General features: G+C 40.8%; 1 protein-coding gene across 5 annotated transcripts in view; it reads right to left on the bottom strand.

The window, feature by feature from the left end:
* The window catches only part of disc1 (DISC1 scaffold protein), a 136,863-nt gene that overhangs the window by 57,986 nt on the left and 56,473 nt on the right, over nt 1–22,404 (bottom strand). For all 5 annotated transcript variants that reach the window (XR_006762632.1, XR_006762633.1, XM_045710456.1 and 2 more), the window contains 4 exons: nt 21,532–21,628; nt 20,882–21,114; nt 20,403–20,457; nt 3,385–3,487 (listed from right to left, as the gene is read on the bottom strand). Coding sequence is in view for 3 of the 5 variants with exons in the window: in XM_045710456.1 (XP_045566412.1) it covers nt 3,385–3,487; nt 20,403–20,457; nt 20,882–21,114; nt 21,532–21,628 (488 nt within the window). In the remaining 2 variants the exon portion in view is untranslated. The remainder of the gene's footprint in view (nt 1–3,384; nt 3,488–20,402; nt 20,458–20,881; nt 21,115–21,531; nt 21,629–22,404) is intronic.

Here is a 22,404-nt window from a genome sequence, read left to right as displayed (position 1 = left end):
AGGTAGAGGTGTATGATATATGTAGAGGTAGAGGTATATGATATATGTAGAGGTGTATGATATATGTAGAGATAGAGGTGTATGATATATGTAGATGTAGAGGTGTATGATATATGTAGAGGTGTATGATATATGTAGAGGTAGAGGTGTATGATATATGTAGAGGTGTATGATATATGTAGAGGTAGAGGTATATGATATCTGTAGAGGTGTATGATATCTGTAGAGGTGTATGATATCTGTAGAGGTAGAGGTATATGATATCTGTAGAGGTATATGATATCTGTAGAGGTGTGTGATATATGTAGAGGTGTGTGATATATGTAGAGGTGTGTGATATATGTAGAGGTGTATGATATATGTAGAGGTAGAGGTGTATGATATATGTAGAGGTGTATGATATATGTAGAGGTGTATGATATATGTAGAGATGTATGATATATGTAGAGGTGTATGATATATGTAGAGGTAGAGGTGTATGATATATGTAGAGGTGTGTTGATATATGTAGAGATAGAGGTGTATGATATGTGTAGAGGTAGTGGTGTATGATATATGTAGAGGTGTATGATATGTGTAGAGGTAGAGGTGTATGATATATGTAGAGGTAGAGGTGTATGATATCTGTAGAGGTGTATGATATCTGTAGAGGTGTATGATATCTGTAGAGGTGTATGATATCTGTAGAGGTAGAGGTGTATGATATCTGTAGAGGTGTATGATATATGTAGAGGTGTATGATATCTGTAGAGGTGTATGATATCTGTAGAGGTGTATGATATCTGTAGAGGTGTATGATATATGTAGAGGTATATGATATATGTAGAGGTGTATGATATCTGTAGAGGTGTATGATATCTGTGGAGGTAGAGGTGTATGATATCTGTAGAGGTGTATAATATATATAGAGGTGTATGATATATGTAGAGGTGTATGATATCTGTAGAGGTGTATGATATCTGTAGAGGTAGAGGTGTATGATATCTGTAGAGGTGTATGATATATGTAGAGGTGTATGATATCTGTAGAGGTGTATGATATCTGTAGAGGTGTATGATATCTGTAGAGGTATATGATATATGTAGAGGTGTATGATATCTGTAGAGGTGTATGATATCTGTAGAGGTGTATAATATATGTAGAGGTGTATGATATATGTAGAGGTAGAGGTGTATGATATATGTAGAGGTGTATGATATATGTAGAGGTGTATGATATCTGTAGAGGTGTATGATATCTGTAGAGGTATATGATATCTGTAGAGGTGTGTGATATATGTAGAGGTGTGTGATATATGTAGAGGTGTGTGATATATGTAGAGGTGTATGATATATGTAGAGCTAGAGGTGTATGATATATGTAGAGGTGTATGATATATGTAGAGGTGTATGATATATGTAGAGATGTATGATATATGTAGAGGTGTATGATATATGTAGAGGTAGAGGTGTATGATATATGTAGAGGTGTGTTGATATATGTAGAGATAGAGGTGTATGATATGTGTAGAGGTAGTGGTGTATGATATATGTAGAGGTGTATGATATGTGTAGAGGTAGAGGTGTATGATATATGTAGAGGTAGAGGTGTATGATATCTGTAGAGGTGTATGATATCTGTAGAGGTGTATGATATCTGTAGAGGTGTATGATATCTGTAGAGGTAGAGGTGTATGATATCTGTAGAGGTGTATGATATATGTAGAGGTGTATGATATCTGTAGAGGTGTATGATATCTGTAGAGGTGTATGATATCTGTAGAGGTGTATGATATATGTAGAGGTATATGATATATGTAGAGGTGTATGATATCTGTAGAGGTGTATGATATCTGTGGAGGTAGAGGTGTATGATATCTGTAGAGGTGTATAATATATATAGAGGTGTATGATATATGTAGAGGTGTATGGTATCTGTAGAGGTGTATGATATCTGTAGAGGTAGAGGTGTATGATATCTGTAGAGGTGTATGATATATGTAGAGGTGTATGATATCTGTAGAGGTGTATGATATCTGTAGAGGTGTATGATATCTGTAGAGGTGTATGATATATGTAGAGGTATATGATATATGTAGAGGTGTATGATATCTGTAGAGGTGTATAATATATGTAGAGGTGTATGATATATGTAGAGGTAGAGGTGTATGATATATGTAGAGGTGTATGATATATGTAGAGGTGTATGACATATGTAGAGGTAGAGGTGTGTTGATATATGTAGAGATAGAGGTGTATGATATGTGTAGAGGTAGTGGTGTATGATATATGTAGAGGTAGAGGTGTATGATATCTGTAGAGGTAGAGGTATATGATATCTGTAGAGGTGTATGATATCTGTAGAGGTAGAGGTGTATGACATATGTAGAGATAGAGGTGTATGATATATGTAGAGGTGTATGATATCTGTAGAGGTGTATGATATCTGTAGAGGTGTATGATATCTGTAGAGGTAGAGGTGTATGATATCTGTAGAGGTGTATAATATATGTAGAGGTGTATGATATATGTAGAGGTAGAGGTGTATGATATATGTAGAGGTGTATGATATATGTAGAGATGTATGATATGTGTAGAGGTAGAGGTGTATGATATATGTAGAGGTAGAGGTGTATGATATATGTAGAGGTGTATGATATATGTAGAGGTGTATGATATGTGTAGAGGTAGAGGTGTATGATATATGTAGAGGTGTATGATATCTGTAGAGGTGTATGATATCTGTAGAGGTGTATGATATCTGTAGAGGTAGAGGTGTATGATATCTGTAGAGGTGTATAATATATGTAGAGGTATATGATATATGTAGAGGTAGAGGTGTATGATATATGTAGAGGTGTATGATATATGTAGAGGTGTATGATATATGTAGAGATGTATGATATGTGTAGAGGTAGAGGTGTATGATATATGTAGAGGTGTATGATATGTGTAGAGGTAGAGGTGTATGATATATGTAGAGGTGTATGATATATGTAGAGGTGTATGATATGTGTAGAGGTAGAGGTGTATGATATATGTACAGTTAGAGGTGTATGATATATGTAGAGGTGTATGATATATGTAGAGATATATGTAGAGGTGTATGATATATGTAGAGGTAGAGGTGTATGATATATGTAGAGGTGTATGATATGTGTAGAGGTAGAGGTGTATGATATATGTAGAGGTAGAGGTGTATGATATATGTAGAGGTGTATGATATCTGTAGAGGTAGAGGTGTATGATATGTGTAGAGGTAGTGGTGTATGATATATGTAGAGGTGTATGATATATGTAGAGGTGTATTTTATATGTAGAGGTGTATGATATATGTAGTGGTGTGTGATATCTGTAGAGGTGTATGATATATGTAGAGGTGTATGATATCTGTATAGCCAGGTACCTGAGATGGCGGCTAGCTTGGCTTCATGTAGAGCCAGGAGCTGAGTCTCTGTCTCACTGACTTTCCTTCTGAGACTTCCTCCCAACCTCTGACTCATCACTACCTAGAGAGGGATGAAGAAAAGAAGAGCGGGAGGGTTAAATGACACACCAGTATATAACACCTTCCTAATATTGAGTTGCATCTCTTTTTAACCTCAGAACAGACTCAATTTTGCCATGGCGTGGACTCTACAAGGTGTTTGAAAGCATTCTAGAGGAATGCTGGTCCATGTTGACTCCAAATGCTTCCCACATATGTGACTCGTTTCAGGAAACTAGGAGCATGTCACATGTCACTACTTCACAGGAGAGCCATTTGAATGTAAACTTTATTTTTTATCAAAATTCATTTTTTGGCAGAAATGCCTTCTGGAACATGTGAGCTTTCATGTGCCTTAATTACAAACGTGAACACCATCTGTAAATACAAATACAATTGTTATACTACAAGCCTTGTTGGTTTAGCTACAGAAAAAGTCAGCAACCTTCTCGCTAGCCATGATTGGCTGAGATAATGAGTGGGCTGGACATGCCGAGACATGAGTTCGGATTGGTCTGCCATATAGCACGCTTCTGTCTATTTGAGCTGGTTAGTATGTGTACGTAATCCTGTCTAACGCTGCTTTAAAAAATATATATATCACATAGTAGAACTGCATAAGTGTTGCTCTCCACTTTCTGGAGGAACGAGTTCTGAAATCAGAGGAATTAGAGTATGATAGTTAAAGAGATGGAGAAAACACCTGTCTCTGGATTACATCTTCAAACTAAAGGGCAACCATGGCATGGCGTCCGTGACAGGGAGACGCGTCCATGATGTATGATGATGTATACGGGTAAGATAGTCTAGCGTTAGCTAGCTACATTTTCAGATATTATCCGTTTCTAATTTTGACAAAGTGGTTTAATTTCAAGCTAAAGTGTACTGTCAGCTAGCTAGCTGACGTTAGCTGGCTGGCTCCCTAGCTAACATTGCGTGTATGATCTTATCTGAGTGTGCAGAATAACTGACACATTTACAAACGCTCAACATGGCCGGTGTCAGTAAACATTAAAAAAAACTCTGAATAACATGAAAACAGCCTAACCAGCTCTGCTAGGGAGAGTAAAATGGTCAGAGTGGGGTGTTCTCTCATTATGGTTTGGAATTAGCTAGCAAGCTAACCAATGTTAGCCAGTTAGTTTGGGTGCTTGAATGCTGTTGTTAAGGCAGAACGCTCGGATCAACCCTTAATGAGATGGGTGGGGCTTAAGATGGTGTGAACGATGCTGAATGGGTGGGGCTAAGGCTTAAGAGGGTGTAAATGATGTTGAATGGGTGGAGACAAACGAGAGCTCTCCAGTAGGTACCAAAACATTCAAAGGCCATTTTCTCAAAAGTGAGGTTTACAAGTTTATCACCTTTCAAAGCATAATTAATTTCCCATTGTTCCTTAAATGCAGTGTGTGATATACCATTTGAAGCTCTGTGTCTCTGCTTTATCCTTTTATCTTTTATGTAAAAAACACCATTTCTAATTTTGCTACGTAAGACCGAATCAAGGCGGTCGGTCACAATTGTGCCAAGTTGGCTGGATGTCTTTTGGGTAGTGGACCATTCTTGATACACACGGGAAACTGTTTAGTGTGAAAAATCCAGCAGCTTTGCAGTTCTTGACACAAACCGGTGAGCCTGGCACCTACTACCATATACCGTTCAAAGGCACTTAAATCTTTTGTCTTGCCCATTCACCCTCTGAATGGCGCATACACAATCCATGTGTCAATTATCAAAAGGCTTAATAATGATTCTTTAACCTGACTCCTCCCCTTCATCTACACGGATTGAAGTGGATTTAACAAGTGACATCAATAAGGGATCATAGCTTTCACCTGGATTCACCTGGTCAGTCTGTCATGGAAAGAGCAGGTTTTCTTAATGTTTTATACACTCCTTATAGAGAGCTCACTATACAGACTTTACTCAGAGGAGGAAGGAGTAGTGGTTGAGAACAAACCAATTCAGCCTTTTAAAACCAGCTCTGCTGCTTTGGACATTAGAAACAGGTTGATGAGGTATATACCACCTCTTTGATGGCTTCCGGTTTGGAGCGAGCAGCCGCACCACGCTTCGCTCCACAGGTAATATTACACTTCACTACATTACAACGGCTTGATTTGTTTGATCTGAGCAATTCTTCTTAGCTAGCTACATAGCCGTCTTTGTATCAAAGATAATTGTGTAGTTTAGAGTAACTGAGTAATTATCGAGGCTAGCTATCTTCGTCCTCCTAACGTAGTCAACACTGCTAGCTGCTAGCTAGCTAGTCATCACTGCTAGCTAGCCAACTTCTACCGACTAGCAGCACTGCAGAAACTATTACATCGTAACGACTTGATTAGTGTGGTGTTAGTTAGCCAGCTACATAGTTGTCTTTGCTGTCTCTGTATCTAAGATAATTGTGTAGTTTGAGTTTGAGTATTATCGAGGTGAGCCAGCCGCGACGCGGCGCCAGACTTACTCAACACACCTAGTCATCATTAACCCACTGCCAGCTAGTCAACCGTTACCGACTAGCAGCGCTGTAGATACTAATACTTTACAACGGAACGATTTGACTAGTGCAGTGTTACCTAGCTAGCTACTTAGTTGTCTTTGTCATAGCTTGATAATTGTTAGCTAGCCAGCCATCGAGGTTAGCTAGCCAGCTATTTCCGTCCCCCGCGACGCCATTTTTCCTAACCCAGCCAACTATTACCGACGAGCAGCATTGTTGAAACTAAATACACTACAAGGAACGTCTTGATTAGTGTTATGTTAGCTAGCTAGCTACAAAGTTGCTTTGTATCATGACAAGGTGTAGTACTGAAACTACCGAGGTTACCTAGCCAGCTACACGTTCAAAGTCAACAACGCAGCCACTGCTAGCTAGCCTACTCCACCAGCCAGCAGTACTGTATCATTTTAGTCAATAAGATTTTTGCAACGTAAGCTTAACTTCCTGAACATTCGAGACGTGTAGTCCACTTTCCAATCTCCTTTGCATTAGCGTAGCCTCTTCTGTAGCTTGTCTACTATGTGTCTGTCTATCCCTGTTCTCTCTCCTCTGCACAGGCCATACAAACGCTCCACACCGCGTGGCCGCTGCCACTCTAACCTGGTGGTCCCAGCGCGCACGACCCACGTGGAGTTCCAGGTCTCCGGCAGCCTCTGGTTCTGCCGGTCTGCGGCAAACAAGGCTGAGTTCATCTCAGCCTATGCTACCCTCCAGTCCCTAGACTTCCTGGCGCTGACGGAAACATGGATTACCACAGATAACACTGCTACTCCTACTGCTCTCTCCTCGTCTGACTACGTGTTCTCGCATACCCCTAGAGCATCGAGCCAGCGGGGTGGTGGCGCTGGAATCCTCATCTCTCCCAAGTGGACATTCTCTCTTTCTCCCCTGACCCATCTGTCTATCTCCTCATTTGAATTCCATGCTGTCACAGTGACCAGCCCTTTCAAGCTTAACATCCTTATCATTTATCGCCCTCCAGGTTCCCTTGGAGAGTTCATCAATGAGCTTGACGCCTTGATAAGTTCCTTTCCTGAGGATGGCTCACCTCTCACAGTTCTGGGTGACTTTAACCTCCCCACGTCTACCTTCGACTCATTCCTCTCTGCCTCCTTCTTTCCACTCCTCTCCTCTTTCGACCTCACCCTCTCACCTTCCCCCCCTACTCACAAGGCAGGCAATACGCTTGACCTCATCTTTACTAGATGCTGTTCTTCCACTAATCTCATTGCAACTCCCCTCCAAGTCTCCGACCACTACCTTGTATCCTTTTCCCTCTCGCTCTCATCCAACACTTCTCACTCTGCCCCTACTCGGATGGTATTGCGCCGTCCCAACCTTCGCTCTCTCTCTCCCGCTACTCTCTCCTCTTCCATCCTATCATCTCTTCCCTCTGCTCAAACCTTCTCCAACCAATCTCCTGATTCTGCCTCCTCAACCCTCCTCTCCTCCCTCTCTGCATCCTTTGATTTCCTCTGTCCCCTATCCTCCAGGCCGGCTCGGTCCTCCCCTCCTGCTCCGTGGCTCGACGACTCACTGCGAGCTCACAGAACAGGGCTCCGGGCAGCCGAGCGGAAATGGAGGAAAACTTGCCTCCCTGCGGACCTGGCATCCTTTCACTCCCTCCTCTCTACATTTTCCTCTTCTGTCTCTGCTGCTAAAGCCACTTTCTACCACTCTAAATTCCAAGCATCTGCCTCTAACCCTAGGAAGCTCTTTGCTACCTTCTCCTCCCTCCTGAATCCTCCTCCCCCTCCCCCCCCTCCTCCCTCTCTGCGGATGACTTCGTCAACCACTTTGAAAAGAAGGTTGACGACATCCGATCCTCGTTTGCTAAGTCAAACGACACTGCTGGTCCTGCTCACACTGCCCTACCCTGTGCTTTGACCTCTTTCTCCCCTCTCTCTCCAGATGAAATCTCGCGTCTTGTGACGGCCGGCCGCCCAACAACCTGCCCACTTGACCCTATCCCCTCCTCTCTTCTCCAGACCATTTCCGGAGACCTTCTCCCCTACCTCACCTCGCTCATCAACTCATCCTTGACCGCTGGCTACGTCCCTTCCGTCTTCAAGAGAGCGAGAGTTGCACCACTTCTGAAAAAAACCTACACTCGATCCCTCCGATGTCAACAACTACAGACCAGTATCCCTTCTTTCCTTTCTCTCCAAAACTCTTGAACGCGCCGTCCTTGGCCAGCTCTCTTGCTATCTCTCTCAGAATGACCTTCTTGATCCTAATCAGCCAGGTTTCAAGACTGGGCATTCAACTGAGACTGCTCTTCTCTGTGTCACGGAGGCTCTCCGCACTGCTAAAGCTAACTCTCTCTCCTCTGCTCTCATCCTTCTAGACCTATCTGCTGCCTTTGATACCGTGAACTATCAGATCCTCCTCTCCACCCTCTCCGAGCTGGGCATCTCCGGCGCCGCCCACGCTTGGATTGCGTCCTACCTGACAGGTCGCTCCTACCAGGTGGCGTGGCGAGAATCTGTCTCCGCACCACGTGCTCTCACCACTGGTGTCCCCCAGGGGTCTGTTCTTGGCCCACTCCTATTCTCGCTATACACCAAGTCACTTGGCTCTGTCATATCCTCACATGGTCTCTCATATCATTGCTATGCAGATGACACACAATTCATCTTCTCCTTTCCCCCTTCTGACAACCAGGTGGCGAATCGCATCTCTGCATGTCTGGCAGACATATCAGTGTGGATGACGGATCACCACCTCAAGCTGAACCTCGGCAAGACGGAGCTGCTCTTCCTCCCGGGGAAGGACTGCCCGTTCCATGATCTCGCCATCACGGTTGACAACTCCCTTGTGTCCTCCTCCCAGAGTGCTAAGAGCCTTGGCGTGACCCTGGACAACACCCTGTCGTTCTCCACCAACATCAAGGCGGTGACCCGATCCTGTAGGTTCATGCTCTACAACATTCGCAGAGTACGACCCTGCCTCACACAGGAAGCGGCGCAGGTCCTAATCCAGGCACTTGTCATCTCCCGTCTGGATTATTGCAACTCGCTGTTGGCTGGGCTCCCTGCCTGTGTCATTAAACCCCGACAACTCATCCAGAACGCCGCAGCCCGTCTGGTGTTCAACCTTCCCAAGTTCTCTCACGTCACCCCGCTCCTCCGCTCTCTCCACTGGCTTCCAGTCGAAGCTCGCATCCGCTACAAGACCATGGTGCTTGCCTACGGAGCTGTGAGGGGAACGGCACCTCCGTACCTTCAGGCTCTGATGAGGCCCTACACCCAAACAAGGGCACTCCGTTCATCCACCTCTGGCCTGCTCGCCTCCCTACCTCTGAGGAAGCACAGTTCCCGCTCAGCCCAGTCAAAACTGTTCGCTGCTCTGGCACCCCAATGGTGGAACAAGCTCCCTCACGACGCCAGGACAGCGGAGTCAATCACCACCTTCCGGAGACACCTGAAACCCCACCTCTTCAAGGAATACCTGGGATAGGATAAAGTAATCCTTCTAACCCCCCCCCTTAAAAGATTTAGATGCACTATTGTAAAGTGGTTGTTCCACTGGATATTATAAGGTGAATGCACCAATTTGTAAGTCGCTCTGGATAAGAGCGTCTGCTAAATGACTTAAATGTAAATGTAAATGTATAAGATATCTGTAGAGGTAGTGGTGTATGGTATATGTAGAGGTGTATGATATATGTAGAGGTGTATGATATGTGTAGAGGTGTATGATATGTGTAGAGGTGTGTGATATATGTAGAAGCTATGCTGCTTTGGACACTAGGAACAGATTTACATTTCATGTTCTTATTGTTTGCTATTCTATTCTCGTGATATTATTCATATCCATTCCTGAATACTGTGTTCTGTGATCATTAGAACTGATTCACTTTGAATGCAGGAAGGAACATTTCCAACATGCACTTCACTTCCTGTTTCTGTGTAACTGTTCTCCCTCCTCTGCTGTACTTTACTTTCCTCTGCTGTACTTTACGTTCCTCTGCTGTACTTTACTTTCCTCTGCTGTGCTTTACTTTCCTCTGCTGTGCTGTACTTTACTTTCCTCTGCTTTACTTTACTTTCCTCTGCTGTACTTTACTTTCCTCTGCTGTACTTTCCTTTCCTCTGCTGTACTTTCCTTTCCTCTGCTGTACTTTCCTTTCCTCTGCTGTACTTTACTTTACTTTCCTCTGCTTTAATTTACTTTCCTCTGCTGTACTTTACTTTCCTCTGCTTTACTTTAATTTCCTCTGCTTTACTTTACTTTACTCTGCTTTACTTTACTTTCCTCTGCTGTACTTTACTTTACTTGCTACTTTACTTTCCTCTGCTGTACTTTACTTTCCTCTGCTGTACTTTACTTTCCTCTGCTGTACTTTACTTTCCTCTGCTGTACTTTACTTTACTTTCCTCTGCTGTACTTTACTTTCCTCTGCTTTACTTTACTTTCCTCTGCTTTACTTTACTTTCCTCTGCTTTACTTTACTTTCCTCTGCTGTACTTTACTTTACTTTCCTCTGCTGTACTTTAATTTCCTCTGCTGTACTTTACTTTCCTCTGCTGTACTTTACTTTCCTCTGCTGTACTTTACTTTACTTTCCTCTGCTGTACTTTACTTTACTTTCCTCTGCTTTACTTGACTTTATTCTGCTTTACTTTACTTTCCTCTGCTGTACTTTACTTTCCTCTGCTGTACTTTACTTTCCTCTGCTGTACTTTACTTTCCTCTGCTGTACTTTACTTTCCTCTGCTTTACTTTACTTTCCTCTGCTGTACTTTACTTTCCTCTGCTGTACTTTACTTTCCTCTGCTGTACTTTACTTTCCTCTGCTGTACTTTACTTTCCTCTGCTTTACTTTACTTTCCTCTGCTGTACTATACTTTCCTCTGCTTTACTTTACTTTCCTCTGCTGTACTTTACTTTCCTCTGCTTTACTTTACTTTCCTCTGCTTTACTTTACTTTCCTCTGCTTTACTTTACTTTCCTCTGCTTTACTTTACTTTCCTCTGCTGTACTTTACTTTCCTCTGCTGTACTTTACTTTCCTCTGCTGTACTTAACTTTCCTCTGCTGTACTTTCCTTTACTTTGCTCTGCTGTACATTACTTTCCTCTGCTTTACTTTACATACCTCTGCTTTACTTTACTTTCCTCTGCTTTACTTTACTTTCCTCTGCTTTACTTTACTTTCCTCTGCTGTACTTTACTTTACTTTCCTCTGCTGTACTTTACTTTACTTTCCTCTACTGTACTTTACTTTCCTCTGCTTTACTTTACTTTCCTCAGCTTTACTTTACTTTCCTCTGCTGTACTTTACTTTCCTCTGCTGTACTTTACTTTCCTCTGCTGTACTTTACTTTCCTCTGCTGTACTTTACTTTACTTTCCTCTGCTGTACTTTACTTTACTTTCCCCTGCTTTACTTTACTTTATTCTGCTTTACTTTACTTTACTCTGCTGTACTTTACTTTCCTCTGCTGTACTTTACTTTCCTCTGCTGTACTTTACTTTCCTCTGCTGTACTTTACTTTCCTCTGCTGTACTTTACTTTCCTCTGCTGTACTTTACTTTCCTCTGCTGTACTTTACTTTCCTCTGCTGTACTTTACTTTCCTCTGCTTTACTTTACTTTCCTCTGCTGTACTTTACTTTCCTCTGCTGTACTTTACTTTACTTTCCTCTGCTGTACTTTACTTTCCTCTGCTGTACTTTACTTTCCTCTGCTGTACTTTACGTTCCTCTGCTGTACTTTACTTTCCTCTGCTGTGCTTTACTTTCCTCTGCTGTGCTTTACTTTACTTTCCTCTGCTTTACTTTACTTTCCTCTGCTGTACTTTACTTTCCTCTGCTGTACTTTCCTTTCCTCTGCTGTACTTTCCTTTCCTCTGCTGTACTTTACTTTCCTCTGCTGTACTTTACTTTCCTCTGCTTTACTTTACTTTCCTCTGCTGTACTTTACTTTCCTCTGCTGTACTTTACTTTCCTCTGCTGTACTTTACTTTCCTCTGCTGTACTTTACTTTCCTCTGCTTTACTTTACTTTCCTCTGCTGTACTTTACTTTCCTCTGCTTTACTTTACTTTCCTCTGCTGTACTTTACTTTCCTCTGCTTTACTTTACTTTCCTCTGCTTTACTTTACTTTCCTCTGCTTTACTTTACTTTCCTCTGCTGTACTTTACTTTCCTCTGCTGTACTTTACTTTCCTCTGCTGTACTTTAACTTTCCTCTGCTGTACTTCCTTTACTTTACTCTGCTGTACTTTACTTTACTTTCCTCTGCTGTACTTTACTTTCCTCTGCTTTACTTTACTTTCCTCTGCTTTACTTTACTTTCCTCTGCTGTACTTTACTTTACTTTCCTCTGCTGTACTTTACTTTACTTTCCTCTGCTGTACTTTACTTTCCTCTGCTTTACTTTACTTTCCTCTGCTTTACTTTACTTTCCTCTGCTGTACTTTACTTTCCTCTGCTGTACTTTACTTTCCTCTGCTGTACTTTACTTTCCTCTGCTGTACTTTACTTTACTTTCCTCTGCTGTACTTTACTTTACTTTCCTCTGCTTTACTTTACTTTATTCTGCTTTACTTTACTTTACTCTGCTGTACTTTACTTTCCTCTGCTGTACTTTACTTTCCTCTGCTGTACTTTACTTTCCTCTGCTGTACTTTACTTTCCTCTGCTTTACTTTACTTTCCTCTGCTGTACTTTACTTTCCTCTGCTGTACTTTACTTTCCTCTGCTGTACTTTACTTTCCTCTGCTTTACTTTACTTTCCTCTGCTGTACTTTACTTTCCTCTGCTACTTACTTTACTTTCCTCTGCTGTACTTTACTTTCCTCTGCTGTACTTTACTTTCCTCTGCTGTACTTTACGTTCCTCTGCTGTACTTTACTTTCCTCTGCTGTGCTTTACTTTCCTCTGCTGTGCTTTACTTTACTTTCCTCTGCTTTACTTTACTTTCCTCTGCTGTACTTTACTTTCCTCTGCTGTACTTTCCTTTCCTCTGCTGTACTTTCCTTTCCTCTGCTGTACTTTCCTTTCCTCTGCTGTACTTTACTTTACTTTCCTCTGCTTTAATTTACTTTCCTCTGCTGTACTTTACTTTCCTCTGCTTTACTTTAATTTCCTCTGCTTTACTTTACTTTACTCTGCTTTACTTTACTTTCCTCTGCTGTACTTTACTTTACTCTGCTTTAATTTACTTTCCTCTGCTGTACTTTACTTTACTCTGCTGTACTTTACTTTCCTCTGCTTTACTTTACTTTCCTCTGCTGTACTTTACTTTACTTTCCTCTGCTGTACTTTACTTTCCTCTGCTTTACTTTACTTTCCTCTGCTTTACTTTACTTTCCTCTGCTTTACTTTACTTTCCTCTGCTGTACTTTACTTTACTTTCCTCTGCTGTACTTTAATTTCCTCTGCTGTACTTTACTTTCCTCTGCTGTACTTTACTTTCCTCTGCTGTACTTTACTTTACTTTCCTCTGCTGTACTTTACTTTACTTTCCTCTGCTTTACTTGACTTTATTCTGCTTTACTTTACTTTACTCTGCTGTACTTTACTTTCCTCTGCTGTACTTTACTTTCCTCTGCTGTACTTTACTTTCCTCTGCTGTACTTTACTTTCCTCTGCTGTACTTTACTTTCCTCTGGTTTACTTTACTTTCCTCTGCTGTACTTTACTTTCCTCTGCTGTACTTTACTTTACTTTCCTCTGCTGTACTTTACTTTCCTCTGCTTTACTTTACTTTCCTCTGCTTTACTTTACTTTCCTCTGCTTTACTTTACTTTCCTCTGCTTTACTTTACTTTCCTCTGCTGTACTTTACTTTCCTCTGCTGTACTTTACTTTCCTCTGCTGTACTTAACTTTCCTCTGCTGTACTTTCCTTTACTTTGCTCTGCTGTACATTACTTTCCTCTGCTTTACTTTACATACCTCTGCTTTACTTTACTTTCCTCTGCTTTACTTTACTTTCCTCTGCTTTACTTTACTTTCCTCTGCTGTACTTTACTTTACTTTCCTCTGCTGTACTTTACTTTACTTTCCTCTACTGTACTTTACTTTCCTCTGCTTTACTTTACTTTCCTCAGCTTTACTTTACTTTCCTCTGCTGTACTTTACTTTCCTCTGCTGTACTTTACTTTCCTCTGCTGTACTTTACTTTCCTCTGCTGTACTTTACTTTACTTTCCTCTGCTGTACTTTACTTTACTTTCCCCTGCTTTACTTTACTTTATTCTGCTTTACTTTACTTTACTCTGCTGTACTTTACTTTCCTCTGCTGTACTTTACTTTCCTCTGCTGTACTTTACTTTCCTCTGCTGTACTTTACTTTCCTCTGCTTTACTTTACTTTCCTCTGCTGTACTTTACTTTCCTCTGCTGTACTTTACTTTACTTTCCTCTGCTGTACTTTACTTTCCTCTGCTTTACTTTACTTTCCTCTGCTTTACTTTACTTTCCTCTGCTTTACTTTACTTTCCTCTGCTGTACTTTACTTTACTTTCCTCTGCTGTACTTTACTTTCCTCTACTGTACTTTACTTTCCTCTGCTGTACTTAACTTTCCTCTGCTGTACTTTCCTTTACTTTCCTCTGCTGTACATTACTTTCCTCTGCTTTACTTTACATACCTCTGCTTTACTTTACTTTCCTCTGCTTTACTTTACTTTCCTCTGCTTTACTTTACTTTCCTCTGCTGTACTTTACTTTACTTTCCTCTGCTGTACTTTACTTTACTTTCCTCTACTGTACTTTACTTTCCTCTGCTTTACTTTACTTTCCTCTGCTGTGCTTTACTTTACTTTCCTCTGCTGTACTTTACTTTACTTTCCTCTGCTGTACTTTACTTTCCTCTGCTTTACTTTACTTTCCTCTGCTTTACTTTACTTTCCTCTGCTGTACTTTACTTTACTTTCCTCTGCTGTACTTTACTTTCCTCTGCTTTACTTTACTTTCCTCTGCTGTACTTTACTTTCCTCTGCTGTACTTTACTTTCCTCTGCTGTACTTTACTTTCCTCTGCTGTACTTTACTTTCCTCTGCTTTACTTTCCTCTCCTCTGCTGTACTTTACTTTCCTCTGCTGTACTTTACTTTCCTCTGCTTTACTTTCCTCTCCTCTGCTTTACTTTCCTCTCCTCTGCTTTACTTTCCTCTGCTGTACTTTACTTTCCTCTGCTGTACTTTACTTTCCTCTGCTGTACTTTACTTTCCTCTGCTGTACTTTACTTTACTTTCCTCTGCTGTACTTTACTTTACTTTCCTCTGCTTTACTTTACTTTCCTCTGCTGTACTTTACTTTCCTCTGCTGTACTTTACTTTCCTCTGCTGTACTTTACTTTCCTCTGCTGTACTTTACTTTCCTCTGCTGTGCTTTACTTTCCTCTGCTTTACTTTACTTTCCTCTGCTTTACTTTACTTTCCTCTGCTTTACTTTACTTTCCTCTGCTTTACTTTACTTTCCTCTGCTGTACTTTACTTTACTTTCCTCTGCTGTACTTTACTTTACTTTCCTCTACTGTACTTTACTTTCCTCTGCTGTACTTTACTTTCCTCTGCTGTACTTTACTTTACTTTCCTCTGCTGTACTTTACTTTCCTCTGCTTTACTTTACTTTCCTCTGCTGTACTTTACTTTCCTCTGCTGTACTTTACTTTACTTTCCTCTACTGTACTTTACTTTCCTCTGCTGTACTTTACTTTCCTCTGCTGTACTTTACTTTCCTCTGCTGTACTTTACTTTCCTCTGCTGTACTTTACTTTCCTCTGCTGTACTTTACTTTCCTCTGCTGTACTTTACTTTACTTTCCTCTGCTGTACTTTACTTTCCTCTGCTGTACTTTACTTTACTTTCCTCTGCTTTACTTTACTTTCCTCTGCTGTACTTTACTTTCCTCTGCTGTACTTTACTTTCCTCTGCTGTACTTTCCTTTCCTCTGCTGTACTTTCCTTTCCTCTGCTGTACTTTACTTTACTTTCCTCTGCTTTAATTTACTTTCCTCTGCTGTACTTTACTTTCCTCTGCTTTACTTTACTTTCCTCTGCTGTACTTTACTTTCCTCTGCTGTACTTTACTTTCCTCTGCTATACTTTACTTTCCTCTGCTGTACTTTACTTTCCTCTGCTTTACTTTACTTTCCTCTGCTTTACTTTACTTTCCTCTGCTGTGCTTTACTTTACTTTCCTCTGCTGTACTTTACTTTACTTTCCTCTGCTGTACTTTACTTTCCTCTGCTTTACTTTACTTTCCTCTCCTGTACTTTACTTTCCTCTGCTGTACCTTACTTTACTTTCCTCTGCTGTACTTTACTTTCCTCTGCTGTACTTTACTTTCCTCTGCTTTACTTTCCTCTCCTCTGCTTTACTTTCCTCTGCTTTACTTTACTTTCCTCTGCTGTACTTTACTTTCCTCTGCTTTACTTTACTTTCCTCTGCGTTACTTTACTTTCCTCTGCTGTACTTTACTTTACTTTCCTCTGCTGTACTTTACTTTACTTTCCTCTACTGTACTTTACTTTCCTCTGCTGTACTTTACTTTCCTCTGCTGTACTTTACTTTCCTCTGCTGTACTTTACTTTCCTCTGCTGTACTTTACTTTCCTCTGCTGTACTTTACTTTCCTCTGCTGTACTTTACTTTACTTTCCTCTGCTGTACTTTACTTTCCTCTGCTGTACTTTACTTTACTTTCCTCTGCTTTACTTTACTTTCCTCTGCTGTACTTTACTTTCCTCTGCTGTACTTTACTTTCCTCTGCTGTACTTTCCTTTCCTCTGCTGTACTTTCCTTTCCTCTGCTGTACTTTACTTTACTTTCCTCTGCTTTAATTTACTTTCCTCTGCTGTACTTTACTTTCCTCTGCTTTACTTTACTTTCCTCTGCTTTACTTTACATTACTCTGCTTTACTTTACTTTCCTCTGCTGTACTTTACTTTACTCTGCATTAATTTACTTTCCTCTGCTGTACTTTACTTTACTCTGCTGTACTTTACTTTCCTCTGCTTTACTTTACTTTCCTCTGCTGTACTTTACTTTCCTCTGCTTTACTTTCCTCTCCTCTGCTTTACTTTCCTCTGCTTTACTTTACTTTCCTCTGCTGTACTTTACTTTCCTCTGCTGTACTTTACTTTCCTCTGCTTTACTTTACTTTCCTCTGCTTTACTTTACTTTCCTCTGCTGTACTTTACTTTACTTTCCTCTGCTGTACTTTACTTTCCTCTGCTTTACTTTACTTTCCTCTCCTGTACTTTACTTTCCTCTGCTGTACCTTACTTTACTTTCCTCTGCTGTACTTTACTTTCCTCTGCTGTACTTTACTTTCCTCTGCTTTACTTTCCTCTGCTTTACTTTACTTTCCTCTGCTGTACTTTACTTTCCTCTGCTTTACTTTACTTTCCTCTGCTTTACTTTACTTTCCTCTGCTGTACTTTACTTTACTTTCCTCTGCTGTACTTTACTTTACTTTCCTCTACTGTACTTTACTTTCCTCTGCTGTACTTTACTTCCTCTGCTGTACTTTACTTTCCTCTGCTGTACTTTACTTTCCTCTGCTGTACTTTACTTTCCTCTGCTGTACTTTACTTTCCTCTGCTGTACTTTACTTTCCTCTGCTTTACTTTACTTTCCTCTGCTGTACTTTACTTTACTTTCCTCTGCTGTACTTTACTTTCCTCTGCTTTACTTTCCTTTCCTCTGCTGTACTTTACTTTCCTCTGCTGTACTTTACTTTCCTCTGCTGTACTTTACTTTACTTTCCTCTGCTTTAATTTACTTTCCTCTGCTGTACTTTACTTTCCTCTGCTTTACTTTACTTTCCTCTGCTTTACTTTACTTTACTCTGCTTTACTTTACTTTCCTCTGCTGTACTTTACTTTACTCTGCATTAATTTACTTTCCTCTGCTGTACTTTACTTTCCTCTGCTGTACTTTACTTTCCTCTGCTTTACTTTACTTTCCTCTGCTGTACTTTACTTTCCTCTGCTGTACTTTACTTTCCTCTGCTTTACTTTCCTCTCCTCTGCTTTACTTTCCTCTCCTCTGCTTTACTTTCCTCTGCTGTGCTTTACTTTCCTCTGCTTTACTTTACTTTACTCTGCTGTACTTTACTTTACTCTGCTGTACTTTACTTTCCTCTGCTGTACTTTACTTTCCTCTGCTGTACTTTACTTTACTTTCCTCTGCTGTACATTACTTTCCTCTGCTTTACTTTACTTTCCTCTGCTTTACTTTACTTTCCTCTGCTTTACTTTACTTTCCTCTGCTTTACTTTACTTTCCTCTGCTGTACTTTACTTTCCTCTGCTGTACTTTACTTTCCTCTGCTGTACTTTACTTTCCTCTGCTTCACTTTACTTTCCTCTGCTTTACTTTACTTTCCTCTGCTGTACTTTACTTTACTTTCCTCTGCTGTACTTTACTTTCCTCTGCTTTACTTTACTTTCCTCTGCTGTACTTTACTTTACTTTCCTCTGCTGTACTTTACTTTCCTCTGCTTTACTTTACTTTCCTCTGCTTTACTTTACTTTCCTCTGCTGTACTTTACTTTCCTCTGCTTTACTTTACTTTCCTCTGCTTTACTTTACTTTCCTCTGCTGTACTTTGCTTTCCTCTGCTGTACTTTACTTTCCTCTGCTGTACTTTACTTTACTCTGCTTTACTTTACTTTCCTCTGCTGTACTTTACTTTCCTCTGCTTTACTTTACTTTCCTCTGCTTTACTTTACTTTCCTCTGCTGTACTTTACTTTACTTTCCTCTGCTGTACTTTACTTTCCTCTGCTGTACTTTACTTTCCTCTGCTTTACTTTCCTCTCCTCTGCTTTACTTTCCTCTGCTTTACTTTACTTTCCTCTGCTGTGCTTTACTTTCCTCTGCTGTACTTTACTTTCCTCTGCTGTACTTTACTTTCCTCTGCTTTACTTTCCTCTCCTCTGCTTTACTTTCCTTTGCTGTGCTTTACATTCCTCTGCTGTACTTTACTTTCCTCTGCTGTACTTTACTTTCCTCTGCTGTACTTTACTTTCCTCTGCAGTACTTTACTTTTCTCTGCTGTACTTTACTTTACTTTCCTACTTTCCTATATAGAAATAGAGAATAGAGAATAGGATGAAATAGAGAATAGAGAATAGGATGAAATAGAGAATAGGATGAAATAGAGAATAGAGAATAGGATGAAATAGAGACTAGAGAATAGAGAATAGGATGAAATAGAGAATAGAGAATAGGATGAAATAGAGAATAGAGAATAGGATGAAATAGAGAATAGAGAATAGGATGAAATAGAGAATAGAGAATAGGATGAAATAGAGAATAGAGAATAGGATAAAATAGAGAATAGGATGAAATAGAGAATAGAGAATAGAGAATAGGATAAAATACAGAATAGGATAAAATAGAGAATAGAGAATAGGATGAAATAGAGAATAGGATGAAATAGAGAATAGAGAATAGGCTGAAATAGAGAATAGGATGAAATAGAGAATAGGATGAAATAGAGAATAGAGACTAGGATGAAATAGAGAATAGGATGAAATAGAGAATAGGATGAAATAGAGAATAGAGACTAGGATTAAATAGTGAATAGGATGAAATACAGAATAGGATGAAATAGAGAATAGAGACTAGGATTAAATAGTGAATAGGATGAAATACAGAATAGGATGAAATAGAGAATAGAGACTAGGATGAAATAGAGAATAGGATGAAATAGAGACTAGGATGAAATAGAGACTAGGATGACAGACCCATTAGTACTGTAATGTTACTGTACTGTATCTAGCCGGCAAGCCTTCTCTAGTACTCTGGAGCCAAGATCAGTCAGTTCACATGTCTGTGTTCATTCACTATTGTCACGTCCTGACCCTAGTAAGATGTCATTTTCTATAGTAGAGTAGGTCAGGGCGTGACAGGGGGTGTTTTGGGTGGTTTTCTATTTCTATGTTTATGTTCTAGGTTTCTATTTCTATGTTGGGTTTTTTGGGTTGATCTCCAATTGGAGGCAGCTGTTCCTCGTTGTCTCTGATTGGAGATCATATTTAAGTAGGGGTTTTTCTTCCTGGGTTTTTGTGGGTTATTATATATTTTCAGTAGTGTTTGTTTCTCTCTGCGTCACGGTTTGTTGTTTTGTCAAATTCAGTTATTTATGTTTTGCAAGGTTTCACGGATTTAATAAAATGTGGAACTACAAACACGCTGCACCTTGGTCCGCTCCTTTCGACAGCCGTGACAACTATTCAGAAACAATTTACATTCAGATAGCGTTCAGACAGCGTTCACACAGCGCTCAGACAGCGTTCAGACAGCGTTCAGACAGCGTTCAGACAGCGTTCACACAGCGTTCACAAAGCAATCTGTAAATATGGACTACTCTGGGAGGAATGGTTGAGTTGCCATGCCACAAAGTAGGGGTCGTGGTGACTGCAACTGAAACTGTGTCACTCTGTATTAGAGTGTTTGCTAAATGTCAATATAAAAATAACCTTACTTTAGCCGTAGCATCTTTAATGGACAGACTCAGTGTTTGTTCCTGATCCTGGAGTCTGCAAGGGAAGAGGAAGACAGGACGAATGTTATGGACAGACTCAGTGATAGGGGAGCTAGGTCCTGTGGAGATGTTATATTGAAACATATCTTCTTATTTTTTTTAAATTCCTACCTTGGTTTGATAAGATTAGTACAGATTTTCTCAGGGGACCCCACATGTGGAGAGACAGTGATCCTGGAGTTAGGATTAGGATTAGTACTGTTAGGATTAGGATTAGTACTGACCTGAATATGGCTTCAGGGGGAGAGACAGTGATCCTGGAGAAGTTAGGATTAGGATTAGTACTGACCTGAATATGGCTTCAGGGGGACAGACAGTGATCCAGGAGAAATTAGGATTAGGATTAGTACTGACCTGAATATGGCTTCAGGGGGACAGACAGTGATCCAGGAGAAATTAGGATTAGGATTAGTACTGACCTGAGTATGGCTTCAGGGGGAGAGACACGAATCCTGGTCCTGCTCTGTGATGTCACCAGGTCGTTGAGGGCATTGCCCATGTCTCTGAGCTGGGTGTGGCTACAGCTGCGCAGGGCAGGTCCTTCAACCTCCTCTGTCTGTAGATCCTCCTCTTCCTGCTGGATCTGGTGCTCCAGGCTGCAACTCCGAGACTGCAGCTCTCCTAGTCTCCACTGCAGCTCTGCCATCTCCGCCTGGGGGCAGAGAGCATTCGTAAAGAGTAGTCTCAGAGTAGGAGTGCTGATCTAGGATCAGTTCTGACTTCTAGATAATAATAATAAATGCGATTATACAGACAGGAGACCTGATCTGAGAGCAGCACTTCTACTGGATCTCAATTCAACATTTTACAGGGCATGGGACATTTCTTCATTCAACCAGTGTATGACAGGATCTTCATGGGCACAACTGGGTATTTCCTGTAGTATTTCTGTTGCAGGCCTATCTAACTACTTCATTCTACAATGCTCTTAACTGAATAATTGTTGAGTGTACACAATGGGAATGTATTGGGGGCATTGCACAAATCGATGTGATGAATTCAAACAGGCCAAAAGTGTCCAAAAGCCCTTGTTATTTTCAGTAATCGCTACCTAACTAAATCTACTCACCTCCACCATGCGTTTCTCCTGCAGCAAACACTCTCTCCTTTGCAGTGGACCCTGGACGGTTTCAGCCACTTCCCCTCCATCACTCTCCACCTCATCCCTTTAACACGTCAAAACCAGAAAGAATAAAAGACAATAACAGTTATGTTGGGATCCTACAGTGGGGGAAAAAAGTATTTGATCCCCTGCTGATTTTGTACGTTTGCCAACTGACAAAGAAATTATCAGTCTATAATAAAATCCAGAAAAACGCATGTCAAAAATGTTATAAATTGATTTGCATTTTAATGAGGGAAATAAGTATTTGACCCCCTCTCAATCAGAAAGATTTCTGGCTCCCAGGTGTCTTTTATACAGGTAACGAGCTGAGATTAGGAGCACACTCTTAAAGGGAGTGCTCCTAATCTCACCTTGTTACCTGTATAAAAGACACCTGTCCACAGAAGCAATCAATCAATCAGATTCCAAACTCTCCACCATGGCCAAGACCAAAGAGCTCTCCAAGGATGTCAGGGACAAGATTGTAGACCTACACAAGGCTGGAATGGGCTACAAGACCATCGCCAAGCATTTTGGTGAGAAGGTGACAACAGTTGGTGCGATTATTCGCAAATGGAAGAAACACAAAAGAACTGTCAATCTCCCTCGGCCTGGGGCTCCATGCAATATCTCACCTCGTGGAGTTGCAATGATCATGAGAACGGTGAGGAATCAGCCCAGAACTACACGGGAGGATCTTGTCAATAATCTCAAGGCAGCTGGGACCATAGTCACCAAGAAAACAATTGGTAACCCATAACGCCGTGAAGGACTGAAATCCTGCAGCGCCCGCAAGGTCCCCCTGCTCAAGAAAGCACATATACATGCCCGTCTGAA

This window comes from Salmo salar, chromosome ssa28 (assembly GCF_905237065.1).
Source record: "Salmo salar chromosome ssa28, Ssal_v3.1, whole genome shotgun sequence".
Taxonomy (NCBI): Eukaryota; Metazoa; Chordata; class Actinopteri; order Salmoniformes; family Salmonidae; genus Salmo; species Salmo salar.
The sequence above is the reverse complement of the archived record's forward strand: the minus strand, read 5'-3'. Positions and strand labels throughout refer to the sequence as shown.